This window comes from Notolepis coatsorum, assembly GCF_963971535.1.
Source record: "Notolepis coatsorum genome assembly, chromosome: 11".
NCBI lineage: Eukaryota > Metazoa > Chordata > Actinopteri > Aulopiformes > Paralepididae > Notolepis > Notolepis coatsorum.
In genome coordinates, this window is record NC_140175.1 from 53,391,163 (window position 1) to 53,404,915 (window position 13,753).

At 44.0% G+C, this 13,753-nt stretch overlaps 1 protein-coding gene across 1 annotated transcript in view; it reads left to right on the forward strand.

Annotated features, from left to right (window-relative positions):
- kdm2bb (lysine (K)-specific demethylase 2Bb) overlaps window positions 1-13,753 on the forward strand; it is a 159,552-nt gene that overhangs the window by 100,957 nt on the left and 44,842 nt on the right. Inside the window, exons 14-15 of the mRNA XM_084324298.1 lie at window positions 9,353-9,586; window positions 11,801-11,944. Of these exons, the coding sequence (XP_084180424.1) occupies window positions 9,353-9,586; window positions 11,801-11,944 (378 nt within the window). The remainder of the gene's footprint in view (window positions 1-9,352; window positions 9,587-11,800; window positions 11,945-13,753) is intronic.

A 13,753-nucleotide genomic window follows, 5' to 3' on the forward strand; every position in this document is an offset into this window, starting at 1 on the left:
GGGCAACTTTACAGCCTGAATAAGCGCCACAACCTGCTTGTGGTGAAGGATCGGTGAGCCGTCCGATTTCTTAAAGCCTCTTGCCTTCCAAATGGCCGCGAATAGGTGGCATACGCCATGCGCATACGCCGAGTCTGTAAAGATGTTAACCGTGCGATCTTTAGCTATTATGCATGCTTCTGTTAGTGCTATTAGTTCTGCAAGCTGGGCCGAACATGGTTGCATGCATTGTCCGGCCTTTCTTGTTAGTGTTTCTCCGTTAGGTTTGCACTGTACGACGGCGTATCCTGACCTTAAATTTTCCCCCTCCCGATAGCAGGACCCATCCACAAAAAGTGAGAGTTCTGCTATCGCGAGCGGGTCGACTCCCAAATCAGGACGGAGTTTCACGAAAGCCTGTACCTCCCCCTCACACTCATGCGGTTGACCCTCGCTCGGGAGTGGTACCAGATCCGCCGGGTTACTGCCGTGGCATGTTTTTATCGTAACGTCCGAGTACTGCAGGAGCCTCATGTAAGCCTGTTGCCGTTGGCTGGTCAGAACAAATTTGCCTCTTTCAATCAAGTTTGCCAATTTGTGATGTGTCCAAATGCAAATGTCATATCCCATTGTCATGGCCGTTGCCTTCTCATACATCAAATGTGCTGCGGCCAGGGCCTGATAACAAGGTGGCAGACCCTGCTCCACCGGCGAAAGAGCTCTAGAGTAATATGCTATCGGTTGTTTTTTCCCACTCCCCCCCTGTGTTTGAGTCAGGACAGCTGTCGCATGCTGCGCTCTATGTGAGACGAATAGGTGGAAACACTTCTCATAATCCGGCAGCGCCAGGGCAGGGGCCTGTAACAACAGACGCTTAATGTTTATGAACGCGTCCTCCCCCTCCTCGGTCCATGTCAAGGGAGCGCGAAGCTTGTCTGTACCCGCCTCTTTTATCATCATCCTCAATGGCGCTGTCGCTATCGTATAGTCCTCCACCCACTCAGAGCTGTACCCAGTCATCCCTAAAAACGTCATCATCTGTCGGACCGTCAATGGCCTAGGTGCCTTGGATACAGCTTCGAGCTGCGTGGGTGAGATGCTTTTTATGCCCTTTTGAATAACGCGAGACAAGTACTCAACTTTTGGCTGGCAGTACTGCAGTTTTGATCGGGATGCCTTGTGGCCTCCCACGGCTAATCCACTCAAAACTTTGATGGAGTCCTCATGGCACTGCTGACGTGTATCCGAGCAGATTAGAATGTCATCTGCATACAGTAAAACCGTGCTGAGTAGTGTGTCGCACACTCCTTGCAAGTCTTCCTTGAGCGCCTTCGAGAAGTAATGCGGCGAGTGCGCGAACCCTTGTGGCAACCGGGTGTAAGAGTATTGTTTCCCCCTGTGGGTAAAAGCAAACAGATACTGAGACTCTTTTTCCAATGGAACACTGAAGAATGCCTGCGTGAGATCAATGACCGTATAGTACTGCGAGCTACTCGGGATGTTTGTCAGGAGGGTGTGTGGATTAGCGACTTCCGCCTCTGGTCCAGACACCACGTCGTTCACCGCCCTCAAATCGTGTACCAGTCTGTACCTAGCCCTGTCCGCCTTTAGCACTGGGTGGATAGGTGTATTACATCTGGATTTGAAAGGGACGAGCACTCCCCCCTTTAACAGTCCCTCAATCTGATGTGATATAGCTTCCTCCGACTCTGGCTTCATTGTATACTGTCTGATAAAGGGTGGTCTACAACCCTTCTTTAACCTGACCTTCACTGGCTGTGCCGACAATATTAGACCCACATCTGTGTCGTGTTTTGACCACAACCGTTCCGGGGTGCGCGCCAACATGTCCTGTTCCAGCAAAGCATCCGCCTCTGGAATAACGCAAAGGTCTCCTGGTAATCTGATTACTTGCGGTTTTGCCAAAACTGAAAAGGAAATCATTATTTTTATGAAACTCCCATCTGCACTGTTCCAAATTAGCGGAGATTCCGTGGAGACCCACCTTTGAGTCTCGGATTCCTGTATCATTGAACCTAGATGTTCGGATTCGTAACCAGGATTTATTCTCAGAGTGATGTGTGGGGCGGCGTCTCTTAGTCTATGTTGTTCCCGTAGATACTTACTCGTGTTAACCCTCAACACCGCGCCCTGTCTCCCTACAATTATCGTAGATGAGTTAATCTGCACCTGCTCGGGCTGTCCCCGCAACCATGCCTTGTTCCTAACTAGGTCACTATTCGTCAAATACTGTAGTGTGCAATGTGCCTCCATGTTTGTTTGTCTAGACTGGGGCAGTTGGGTTTTCAGAAATGGATCCCAGGGGTCACAGACCCTTTGCAGCTCTGCATCTATGTTGCCCAGCCAGAACACAGTGGCCTCTTTCTCCCCCGTCCCTTGTAGCATCATTTGGTACACGTCTTGTTCAATTTGAATCCCCTCAGGCGTACATAGGATTTTACAGCCTAGTTTACACATTGCATCTCGTCCCAAGAGATTGCGCGGGGTGCTGTCCGAAATTAATACAGGTATTGTTATGGTCTTGTTGTTATACGTCATAGAGATTGGATCTGATGTGGGTATTAATTGTGTTTTTCCCGAGAATCCGACCGTCCGAACATACTGTCCAGACTGGGGTAAGTGAGCGGCGTATTTTTGCTTTATGCAGGAAAAACCTGCTCCAGTGTCTGCCATCATCTCTGTTAATTTGCCCTCCACTAGGACCCGCAGAATAGGTTCTTGCTCAGCTCCCTTGGAAACCACAATCATTTGATTTCCCCCCGTCGCATTCTCTGGGCACCCCTAGTGATTACCCCCCTGGTTTCGGGGCCCTCCTGTCTCCCCCTGGTCGTGGGGCCCTTGTGACTCCCCCTGGCGCACGGGTCTTCCATACTCCGAGCCGGGACGGTATGGTTGCCTACATCTCATTTCCCTGTGTCCCTGCATGCCGCAGTTCCAACAGTGGAAACGGGGAAACTGTTGTTCGTTCCCCGGTCCCTGTGTAAACCGTGGGCCTGATTGCCCATTCCCTGCCTGCCGCCTGGACGCCTGGTTCTGTGAACTATAGCCATAACTTCTCACTACCTGAGGTGCAGGCGGGGGTCCCTGGTCCTGCATGGGTGGAGAGGTAGCAGATGACACCATTACTGCCTGCAACCTCCTTTGGGGCTGCAGTTGTTGCTGAGTTAACTTCCTTGAGTCATTTCTATCCTGATCCCTGACTTTCTGCTCCTGAGCCCTTTGCTTCTCCACACTATGTGTTACATGTGCACAGAACAAAGGATAAGTCATGTCCATTAACCCCACCACGTCTTCCAGTCTATTCTTAACCACCTCTGGAAGCCCTCTCATCACACTTTCTCTAAACATCGCTCTCTGCAACGGGTCAATTTCTGGGTTGTGTCCTAGCTCACCTCTCCACTCCTTCAGTATTTTGTTCACATAGCACATGTTCACCGGCAATTGCGTGACATAAGGTGGGGATGTTGGTTTCCCTATATCCGTCTCTCTCTGATTTAGCGCTAAAGCTTCCTGCCTGTATGCTCTCCCCTTCTGGGCGTAGAGCTTCATTACCCCCAACTCTTCTGTCCTCTTTTTCAACCTCTTTTTGCTGCTGTCGCCTGGCTTGTGGTTACGAATCATTACATTCATCTCTTCGCATATGTCGAGATCAAAAGTACCTCCGGAAGGCCATTTTGTGTCCCCGGCCTTTGTACGCCTCTGCCAACGGACACCAACCTTGAGAATTAGGTTCTTTATCAACGGGTTGGTGTCCAACAGTATGTCCTCTGCTGTATGCATCGTTGTTTAGTGTGTATATGTGTTTATTGTGTTGTGTGTGTGTGTGTGTGGTTGTACTTCAGCTACTACTACTCTACAACTACCTACTACTCTACAACTACCACTCCAGGAACAACAGTTAACCTAGATCTACTCTCTACAACTACCACTCCAGGAACAACAGTTAACCTAGATCTCCTACTCTACAACTACCACTCCAGGAACAACAGTTAACCTAGATCTCTCTACAACTACCACTCCAGGAACAACAGTTAACCTAGATCTCCTACTCTACAACTACCACTCCAGGAACAACAGTTAACCTAGATATCCTACTCTCTCCTACTCTACAACTACCACTCCAGGAACAACAGTTAACCTAGATCTCCTACTCTCTCCTACTCTACAACTACCACTCCAGGAACAACAGTTAACCTAGATCTACTACTCTCTCCTACTCTACAACTACCACTCCAGGAACAACAGTTAACCTAGATCTACTACTCTCCTACTCTACAACTACCACTCCAGGAACAACAGTTAACCTAGATCTACTACTCTCTCCTACTCTACAACTACCACTCCAGGAACAACAGTTAACCTAGATCTACTACTACAACGCTACTACAACTCGGTGTGTGTGTATGTGTGTGACTGTGTGTGTGTGAGTCTGTGTGTGTGTCGGTGTGTGTGTGTGTTTGTGTGTGTGTGTGTGTGTGTGTGTGTGTGTGTGTGTGTATTGTATGTGTGTGTGTCTGTGTGTGTGTCGGTGTGTGTGTGTGTTTGTGTGTGTGTGTGTGTGTGTGTGTGTGTGTATTGTATGTGTGATTGTGTGTGTGTGTTTGTGTGTGATTGTGTGTGTGTGTGTGTGTGACCGTGTGTGTGTGACTGTGTGTGTGTGTGTTTGTGTGTGTGTGTGTGTGTGTGTGTGTGTGTGTATTGTATGTGTGATTGTGTGTGTGTGTGTGTGTGGTTGTGTGTGTGTGTGTGTGTGTGTGACTGTGTGTGTGTGTGTGTGTGTGTGTGTGTGTGTGTGTGTGACTGACTGTGTGTGTGTGTGTGTGTGTGTATGTATGTATGTCTACCACCAGGGGTCAGAGAGAGAGAGAGAGAGAGAGAGAGAGAGAGAGAGAGAGAGAGAGAGAGAGAGAGAGAGAGAGAGAGAGAGATGGCTGTGAATGAATTGAAGGAGAAGGGAAGAAGGGCTTTTTATGCCATCAAAAGGAAAATTCCAATTGACATCCCAATTAGGACCTGGCTCAAAATTCTAAATTCCGTAATAAATCCAATAATATTATATGGCAGTGAAGTGTGGGGTCCATTAACTAACCAAGATTTCCCAAAATGGGAAAAACACCCATTAGAAGTACTGCATGCAGAATTGTGCAAAAACCTACTTAAGGTCCACAGACACACTGCCAATAATGCATGCAGGGCAGAACTCGGCCAATACCCCCTAATCATTCAAATTCAAAAGCGAGCCATAAAATTTTACACACACCTCCAATCAAGTGACCCCCACTCCTACCACTACAAAGCCCTTCAGAGCCAAGAGATGAACCCAGATAAGAGTCCCCTCTGCCAGCTAGTCAGAAATCTCTGCCCACAAATGCCTCAGGACAGATACCAAAAAATCTGGCCCAACCAAATAACCTCAAAACAAAAAGAAAACTATATAGAATATTGGAACAAATCAACCAAATCTCAAAGTAAATTAGAATTCTATTTGACCCTAAACAGAGAGTACACGGTGGCAGAATACCTGACCACTGTGAATGATATAAATTTAAGAGAGAGACAGAACCTCACTTCCTACTATACTGTGAGAAATACAAGGATCTAAGAGAAGTTTTCTTTTATAAAATAAATAAAATTGATCCACAGTTTATCCATCTCCCTGATAATCAAAAGCTGTTATATATATGTGGGGAGAAAAGTCAGTGTACAGTATTAGCTGCAAAATATGTAGATGGTTGTCATACAATAAGAGAACAAGCCCTGTAAATACACGTATCTGGGTGGCTACATCTGTAAAATGACTACCCGATTGAATGATTATTTTGTAATTTAATATAGTAGTTAATAGTATAATAGTTTCTGTTGATTGTTTTACTTATTGATATGTTATTGTTTGTATATTGGACTTGATTTGGCAATAAGTATGTTGATATTTCATGCCAATAAAGCCTATTTGAATTGAATTGAATTGAATTGAGAGAGAGAGAGAGAGAGAGAGAGAGAGAGAGCTATCTCTCTTGGCAGAACGCCCAGACCTGGGAGCTGGCTTTCCGCCCAGAATGAGCTATCTTCAGCAGTTTTTGTTTTGAAAATTTGAGAGTCACAGTTATGTGAAAGGGGTCGGGGAGAGGTTTGAAGAGGTTTGAAGAGGTTTGAAAAGATGGAGAAAAATTTTGACCAGAGGTCGAAAACATGCAATTAAAATTGATTAGTGGCGCACTTTATGGCTTGTTAAAAGAGGAATCGCCCCAGTGTAAAACACCTCACCAGTCGTCGTGTTCGTTTTAGCCGTCCATCCAGACCTCGTCAACACAGTCAGCTCAACTTTTCCCTCCCGCAGAAACTCTGACGGATATTTATAATAACAAGCCCAACGCTTACCTTTTTGTCGACAACCGGCAGAATTTCTACGGGAGAGGTCCGGAGCTGGCCGTGTGAGGGGGCCCGGCAGGGCGGTCTACAGGTCAAGGGTCACCAAATGTTGTGGAAAGGTTGTTTAACACAGCAGGAGACGATATTTCCAATTGTAACAAATAGGTAATTTATTTAAGAAAAGAAGTTCTTAACAGCAAGAGCTATGGGTCGAGCAGAGGATCACCACAGCTTGAACAAAAAACACTCTGTCCCCAATCCCTTTGCCTGTCCCCTAAATCCCCTCTCAGTCCTGCCCCCCCATGACAGATATGATGACGTATCATATCATGTCAGATCTGACATGACGTACATTAAGATGATACGTAGATTTAACATCGGAGAGAGAACATGAAGAGAGATAAACAAGATATGATGTCCACACACGATATGATGTAGAGAGTGAGATGTGTGTGTGTGTGTGTGTGTGTGTGTGTATGTGTGTGTGTGTCTGTGTGTGCGTGCGTCTGCGTACAGACGTATGTGTATTGTATGTGTGTATTGTGTCACAGGGAATGTGTGTGTGTGTGTGTGTGTCGGTGTGTATGTCTGTGCGACTGTGTGTGTCTGTGTACGTGTGTGTCCGTGTGTCTGTGTGTGTGTGCTGTGCCTGTGTGAAAGAGAGAAAAGAACAAGATATGAAAGCATACAATGTCCGAGATTACCAGCACACAACATGCCGTACTGAAATGTCCATCTGTTCCAAATTGTTTTAAGAACGTCAGCCAGACCGTCTTTCAGCACTGCTAGTTGACCTATATTAAACTAGTCCACCTCATACACATTTTCCCCAACAGCACTCTGGGAGCTGGTATCAGAAAGTATCGTCTTCAGACTGCCAGAACGCAGTTCCGTGTGGCAGAACGGTGCAAACGATCAAATACTTTGCCTAAAACGACCAAAATCGTTTTAGTCTGGACATGGCCTAAGCCTGGTGGTGGAGATAACAATAACACCCTGCTAATTGTATTACAGAGATTTTTACAACAAGATATAATCATCTCCTCTCCATCATCCAGTCCTATTAAGCAGATCACATCTCAAACCTACCGCAGTCCTGGCAGAGAACAGCCCAGAGCTGTGTAGCTGTTTGTGTGTGTGTGAGTGTGTGTTTGTGTGTGTGTGTGTGTGTGTGTTCACTCCTGCATCTCCATTTCAAATTTGACACATTCATTCATTGTTTTAGTGTCGGCCTGGAGCCAGTTCTTCTGTATGATGAGGAAACAAGGTTGACTCCCCATCACTCACTCACTGCTGTTGAGGTCAATTTTATACAGCATTTCAACTTACTGTGTTTCTCTGTTGTACGCGGTTGGTCTTTGGTCATACTGGCTGTAGTCAGTGGATGTTTCCAAGGAGGCATAAAACACTTGATGACTTAGTTTCACAGACCTGTCTAACCAACAGGTGACTCGCTGACCTGTCTTACATTCAGATTCAGATTCAGAGTTTTATTTGCCACATGGAAGCAATATACAATCATACAGTTTTCATACAAAATCATAAATACAGTTCTACCATGGGCAAAAGGAGCAGGAAGAAGAATACATACTAAACTAAACAAGTATCACTTGGTGGTCGGCGTACAACCTAATTTACACAAAATAATAATTCATACCATATACAAAGAAGCAAACAATCCACAGATTAAACAAAAATGTATAATAAAGAAGAAAGAAAAGATCTCACTATTCAGATTCACATTTGAATTTCATACTGACAAATCTTTTTTTTTAATAATAATTCTTTTTGAAGTGACAAACACTATTACACCCCGTAAACTCGCTATGGAGAGAATTCCACAACTTTACACCAATAACCAATAACATAACAGGTGGCTGTTCATATTTCATTCATTCATTCAAGCTTTATTTATATCTCTGAAAATCATTGACGGCAGGCCTTCATTTTCAATGATGCAGAGATTACAGTTAAAGCAAACGAGTGGATTGAAACAAAAATAAAAGTCAGATAAACAAAACAAACAAATGATGTCCATATCCATTATTTCTCAGCGTTCTCCTTGCCAGTATCTGCATCAGCGCTTGTTTCAGTTTCTGTGTGTTGAAAGGGTTAAATGTTTTTTATTTTATTTTTTGCAATAAAATGGATGCAGAGATGTAGTTTGCAGTATAGCCTAATGGTTTGGTAATGGTTCAGTAATGGATCAGAGAAGCCTCAGGCCTCTGGTGTCTGGAGAGAGCCCTGCTATTCTGATTTAACTGTAGGTCCATCTAGGTTTATGACGATGTTATTGTGCACATACTGTATCTTGCACGTGGCCATGATAATGGCCCTCACCTTTCACAATTTTGATGATAACAGCCTAATTTAGTGGAGAAAACTTTGGAAAGATGTCAGCTCATGTTAGCAAAAATAATGCAAAATGTACCTAACGCGACGGTCAATGTTGGTGAGACTGTAGGAGGGCGGTTACTAACGTTGAGTACATTAGGAAATAAATGGTTTCTATCCATACAGTTGAATAAGACAGTTTCAAGGAAATGGTAAATACATTGGATTCACAATAGGACTTATCAAGCCACTAGGAGGGATATGAGGACTGTGTGTATGTGTAACTAGGAGGGATATGAGGACTGTGTAGCTATAACTAGGAGGGATATGAGGACTGTGTGTATGTGTAACTAGGAGGGATATGAGGACTGTGTGTATGTGTAACTAGGAGGGATATGAGGACTGTGTAGCTATAACTAGGAGGGATATGAGGACTGTGTGTATGTGTAACTAGGAGGGATATGAGGACTGTGTGTATGTGTAACTAGGTGGGATAAGAAGAAGGACACATTTAAATAGCCAAACACACACACACACACACACACACACACATGCACGCGCGCGCACGCACGCACGCGCACACACACACACACACACACGCACACACACTATTCCGACCTGACTCTGCTTGCTCTCTTCATCCTCCTAGCCACGGCCTCCCAACAGGCCCAAACCCAAGATGGCATCGTCATCCCCAGCGGCGGCGGTCAAGCTTTCGGCCAGCCGGGGCACGTCAGGCGCGCGGCGGAGACGGACGCGGTGCAGGAAGTGTGAGGCGTGTCTGCGTACGGAGTGTGGAGAGTGTCACTTCTGTAAAGACATGAAGAAGTTTGGAGGCCCGGGCCGGATGAAACAGTCCTGTATCATGAGGCAGTGCATCGCTGTAAGTTCACCTGCTCTTTGCGTCTCTCACCGTGTTCTGGTTCCCTTTAATATACCCATTAAAATATAAGACCACCCTGATTATAAAATTACTTTTAACCTCTTAACAGGCATGGCCATTTTTTTACTTGAACTTGAGGACTGCATACTTTTCTTTGCAAAGCTTAGCTGTATACTTATAGCATATGAGCCTGGTCTCTTTTGAAAGATAACATTCTGAAGTTACTAATGCAAAAAATGAAAAATCACTTTTAGTGCTAATGAAATAGAGTAACAGAGGTCTGAAGTTGAGTTGAACTTGAACTTGTGTACTCACATTTTTCTGTAGCGTCTGCAATATAAAAATAAGAAATATAAAAAAAAAAAGGGATAAGCTGGAAAACACTGCGGTTCCATAGCCTGAAGTATTATGTAGTACAGGTGCAGATTTTTATAAAAATCCGTTTAGAAGGGGAGCTCCAGTAGCTCACCGCATATCTCGGCGCTATTTCTGCGTCGGGGGAAAACCGTGCTGCGTCACGGATCTGGGGGACGCGAGTTTGATTCCCGGACCCGCTGTCATTTCCCAGAATGTCTTCCCCTGATCTATATCCTGTTTCAACCTACATCTGTCGGTCATGCTTGACCAGAAAAGCGATAAACGCTAAAAAATTAAGTTAAAAAAAAAAAAAAAAAAAAATCCGTTTAGAAATGGGTCTTTGAGAGAGGTTCGTTTTAAACCGTGCGACAAAATACTGATAATAGAGTACAAAAACAATTGTGTATTACACACGCACCCATATGAACACCCACACACACGCACACACACACACACACACACACACACACACACACACACACACACACACACACACACACACACACACACACACACACACACACACACACACACAGTTCTTTGTGTATGACATTATAATGAGCACCAATTTGAACTATTAACCTCAGACTTGTTTATGCCTAAGGTTAAATGATAAGTCAGAGTCAGAGATTTTATTTGCCATATATGTATGAATCCACATTGGAATACAGGTACAGAGCAAACACTGTGTGTCTACAACTAATGCAATACAGGAGCAGAGTAGAAACAGTACAGATTTTTTAATTACATTTTTTTAAACACAGACAGTATAAAAGGACAAATGCTAAAGTTGATATCAACATCCCCTAAAGTGCATATCATAGTAAAAGTGCATAATGCATAGAGGCACAATTTACAGTAAAAGTGCATATAATCAAAGTGCGTGATGCACAGACACACAGAAACAGCACTTTCACAACCTGACTAATAACACACCAAATAAAAATAGGATAATATACAAATCTAGCCTTTGGAGTTATTCAGTTGGATAATGCCCAATGAGCTGTACATTAACATTAACATATTTTAATGGACAAGGCAGAGAACCGTCTGACACGAAGCAGAAGACTGTGGCCAAGTCCACTAAAATAATGTTAATGTACTCGAGTCAAGTGTCAAGTGTTCAAAGGGCATTATACCATAGCTGATGACCAAAGATAAAACATCTAATAAAGATAAGGAGTATTTATTGTTCTTTTTATTTGTTTTACTTTACAACATTAACACTTGTGACACTTGAGAATCTGAATACTTACCTGGAACTAGCTTGTTGTTTGTTGTTATCAGCTAGAAAGGTAACGCTATGCTAGCAGGCATTACAGTTGCTAGTGTTGCATTAGGTTTGCAAACACTGCAAACAGTGAATAACCCCCCCAACCCCCCAAATGGCTGGATAGCTACCCAAGCTTTGTGTTAAACATACTGTTAGATCATATTCACTGTTTGCTAACCTTATGTAATGCTAGCTACCGTAATGCATGCTAGCATAACATTAGCTTTCTGATACTATGGCAAGATATTATGGAGCGAGTCCACACTATGTAGTCAGCGCATTCTTTTAGAACGGTGATCAGACAGTTTGGTTGGAATTACATACAGTAGCACTAGTAGGTGTCCAGTTGACTAGTTGACCCGTCTAACTTCTAGGGGACTAGCTGACCTGTTTAACTGACCTGTCTAATCTCCAGGTGACTAGCTAACCTGTCTAACTTCTAGCGGACTAGATGACCTGTCTAGCCGACCTTCTAAGGACCTAGCTGAATCGCTGACCTATCTAACTGACCTGTCTAACCTCCAGGCGACTAGCTGACTTGTCTAACTTCCATGTTATTGTACTGTGGTGTGTTCTGCCCCCAGCCTGTGCTGCCCCACACCGCAGTGTGTCTGGTGTGTGGAGAGGCAGGGAAGGAGGACACAGTGGAGGATGAGGACGACAAGTTTAACTTGATGCTCATGGAGTGTTCTATCTGCAACGAGATCGTCCACCCCAACTGTCTCAAGGTACGTCACTCCATACTGACTAAACCCCAACTATCTTAAGGTACGTCACTCCATACTGACTAAACCCCAACTGTCTTAATGTACGTCACTCCATACTGACTAAACCCCAACTGTCTTAAGGTACGTCACTCCATACTGACTAAACCCCAACTGTCTTAAGGTACGTCACTCCATACTGACTAAACCCCAACTGTCTTAAGGTACGTCACTCCATACTGACTAAACCCCAACTGTCTTAAGGTACGTCACTCCATACTGACTAAACCCCAACTGTCTTAACACTTCCAGTGCCACTGATTAACATGGTAAAGCATGGTTAAATGCCACCACCCACTTCAATGATATCGTTGTGAACGCATAATCTCTGTCTTAAATGATGGCTATGTGTCTAATCTGCCCGTCGTTTATCAATGACTTGTTTGCAGTCAACATTGTCGAAACGGATTGTTTTTTAATCACTTCATTTCCGTTTTATAGCATTTTGAAAAGCCCTCGTTTTCAAGGAAAATATAAAGATTCTGTGATAATCGGCATTTACTGGAATATTCGGGCATACACAAAAACGTTGTAATTTTTCTGCCTATTTATGAATAGTTTTCAAATAAACGCTAGATTATCGATAGTATATGTGTACTTATGCACGCTATAGAGGCGATCTGAAAAATCGATTCTCTCATTTCCTCATCAGCGATCACAGCCACACACACACACACACGCATAGGGCAAACGCTGATATATAGGTGAAAATAGCTCTGATTATCCTAAGACTGGTCAAATAAATTCCTTACCTCAGATCAGATGTTATCCAAAAAGATTATTCCAATTCCTGATCGCCATTCCAAATATCGATCACGCTTACAGGTGTTTGGTACTGTAAATACATAATCCACGCGTTTTCCGGGCCGGCGATCACAATGGATTCTTCAGTTGGCCTTGACGGAAAAGTAAAATGAGGAAACTGCCCCCCCCCCCCTTCGTCAGTCTACTCTAAAGTAATGGGGTGCAGTTACACAGGGAGAGACGATAGGGGGCGGTATCTTCCCAATTGAGCTCAGAGAGAGTCTGCAACACTAACCTGAGGCTCGATTGATGAAATATGAATTCAAATCACCAATAAAAACAAATACGACAAACAAACGCTATATAGCGTTGGCGGGCACTCAACGGTCGGCATGAACTAACGACAAAACGCGTGGCTGGCATCCAAAGTGTTAATGTACGTCACTCCATACTGACTAAACCCCAACTGTCTTAAGATACGTCACTCCATACTAACTAAACCCCAACTGTCTTAAGATACGTCACTCCATACTGCCCATAGTGTAGTACCTCATAGTGTGAACAAAGCATTAGTCTTCCAAATTCTGCATTCCGACCTATGTCATCTGTTATCTCTCTGTTGTTAGAAACCCTCATTGAAACCAATGGGTACAGCTCAGCTGTTTTCGATTAGATGCAATGTCATTCACTCATTCACCAGGTGGCTTACAGGCATGGCACTTTGTGCAAGACTGGTTTAATCCATACAATTAGGGATGCTCGATATTGGCTTTTTTACCGATACCGATATTCCAATATTGTCCAACTCTTAATTTCCGATACCGATATCAACCGATACCGATATATGCAGGGTTTCCCCCCCCCAAAAACTGAATAATTTCAGGTAACTAATAATTTCACTGGATATATATATAACAAATATTGTTATTGTTTTTTAGTTTTTTTAAACCGATACCGATATTTTCCGATATCACATTTTACTGCCGATAATATCGGACATCCCTACATACAATCCATACACAGAATACT